Source organism: Myotis brandtii, unplaced genomic scaffold (assembly GCF_000412655.1).
Source record: "Myotis brandtii unplaced genomic scaffold, ASM41265v1 scaffold43, whole genome shotgun sequence".
Classification (NCBI taxonomy): Eukaryota; Metazoa; Chordata; class Mammalia; order Chiroptera; family Vespertilionidae; genus Myotis; species Myotis brandtii.
In genome coordinates, this window is record NW_005366455.1 from 758,238 (window position 1) to 758,925 (window position 688).

The 688-nt window shown below is 66.7% G+C and overlaps 1 protein-coding gene across 10 annotated transcripts in view; it reads right to left on the reverse strand.

Moving 5' to 3' along the window:
* The window catches only part of UNC80 (unc-80 homolog (C. elegans)), a 176,271-nt gene extending 175,983 nt beyond the window's left edge, over positions 1–288 (reverse strand). For all 10 annotated transcript variants that reach the window (XM_005874189.2, XM_014546052.1, XM_005874188.2 and 7 more), the window contains exon 1: positions 32–288. In XM_005874189.2, the coding sequence (XP_005874251.1) occupies positions 32–123 (92 nt within the window). In that variant the 5' untranslated portion in view covers positions 124–288. The remainder of the gene's footprint in view (positions 1–31) is intronic.
* Between the last annotated feature and the right edge of the window lie 400 nt (positions 289–688).

Sequence of the window (688 nt, forward strand, 5' to 3'; positions counted from 1 at the left end):
GGGAGTGCCCCCAGCCCAGGCTGGCCCTCACCTGGTTTGCCGCCACAGGAAGGTCTGGATGGGCAAGGGGATGCCGCGGCCGCCGTCCTGCTCCTGGCCCTCAGAGCTCTTCCTCTTCACCATGATGGTGGCTCCTGGGAGTCTTACTGCAGGACCCAGCGTTGGCTCCTCAGCGGCTGCCTCCTCTTCCTCTTCCTCCTCCTCCTCCCGTGGTTCTCCCCAACTCTCATCCCCTCCTTCCCTGAGGCAGAGCCGGCTCTCCCAGCCCCATCCCGCGTCCTTCTACCCTCCGCCCCTCCCCTTGCGTGGAACGTGGCTGCGGGAGGCGGGGAGGGTGGAGGAGCAGGAGCAAGGAGGGGGGGGCGCCCTGAGGAGCTGTCCGCCTCTCCCCTTCCCGCCGCTCCCTGCTTTCAGCACCTCCCACTGTGGACAGCGGCCGTGCCCTCGGGCCCTGCGGCTGAGGAGAGCAGGGGGCTGGTTGAGCAGCAGTGGGGGGCGGGTGGCCAAAAGGATCTATGCACCACGTCGTGCCAGGTCCCCTACCCGGCCTCTTCAGCGCCCCAGGATTCGCTTCCTTCCCTTAGAGCTGCACCCCAGGCGTGTCCCCTGTCCTGCTTCTCAGCATCTGAAGAATTGTCAAGGTCTGGGGAGAAGGTGCTTTGGAGCACGCAGAGCAGTCACCGAGCCT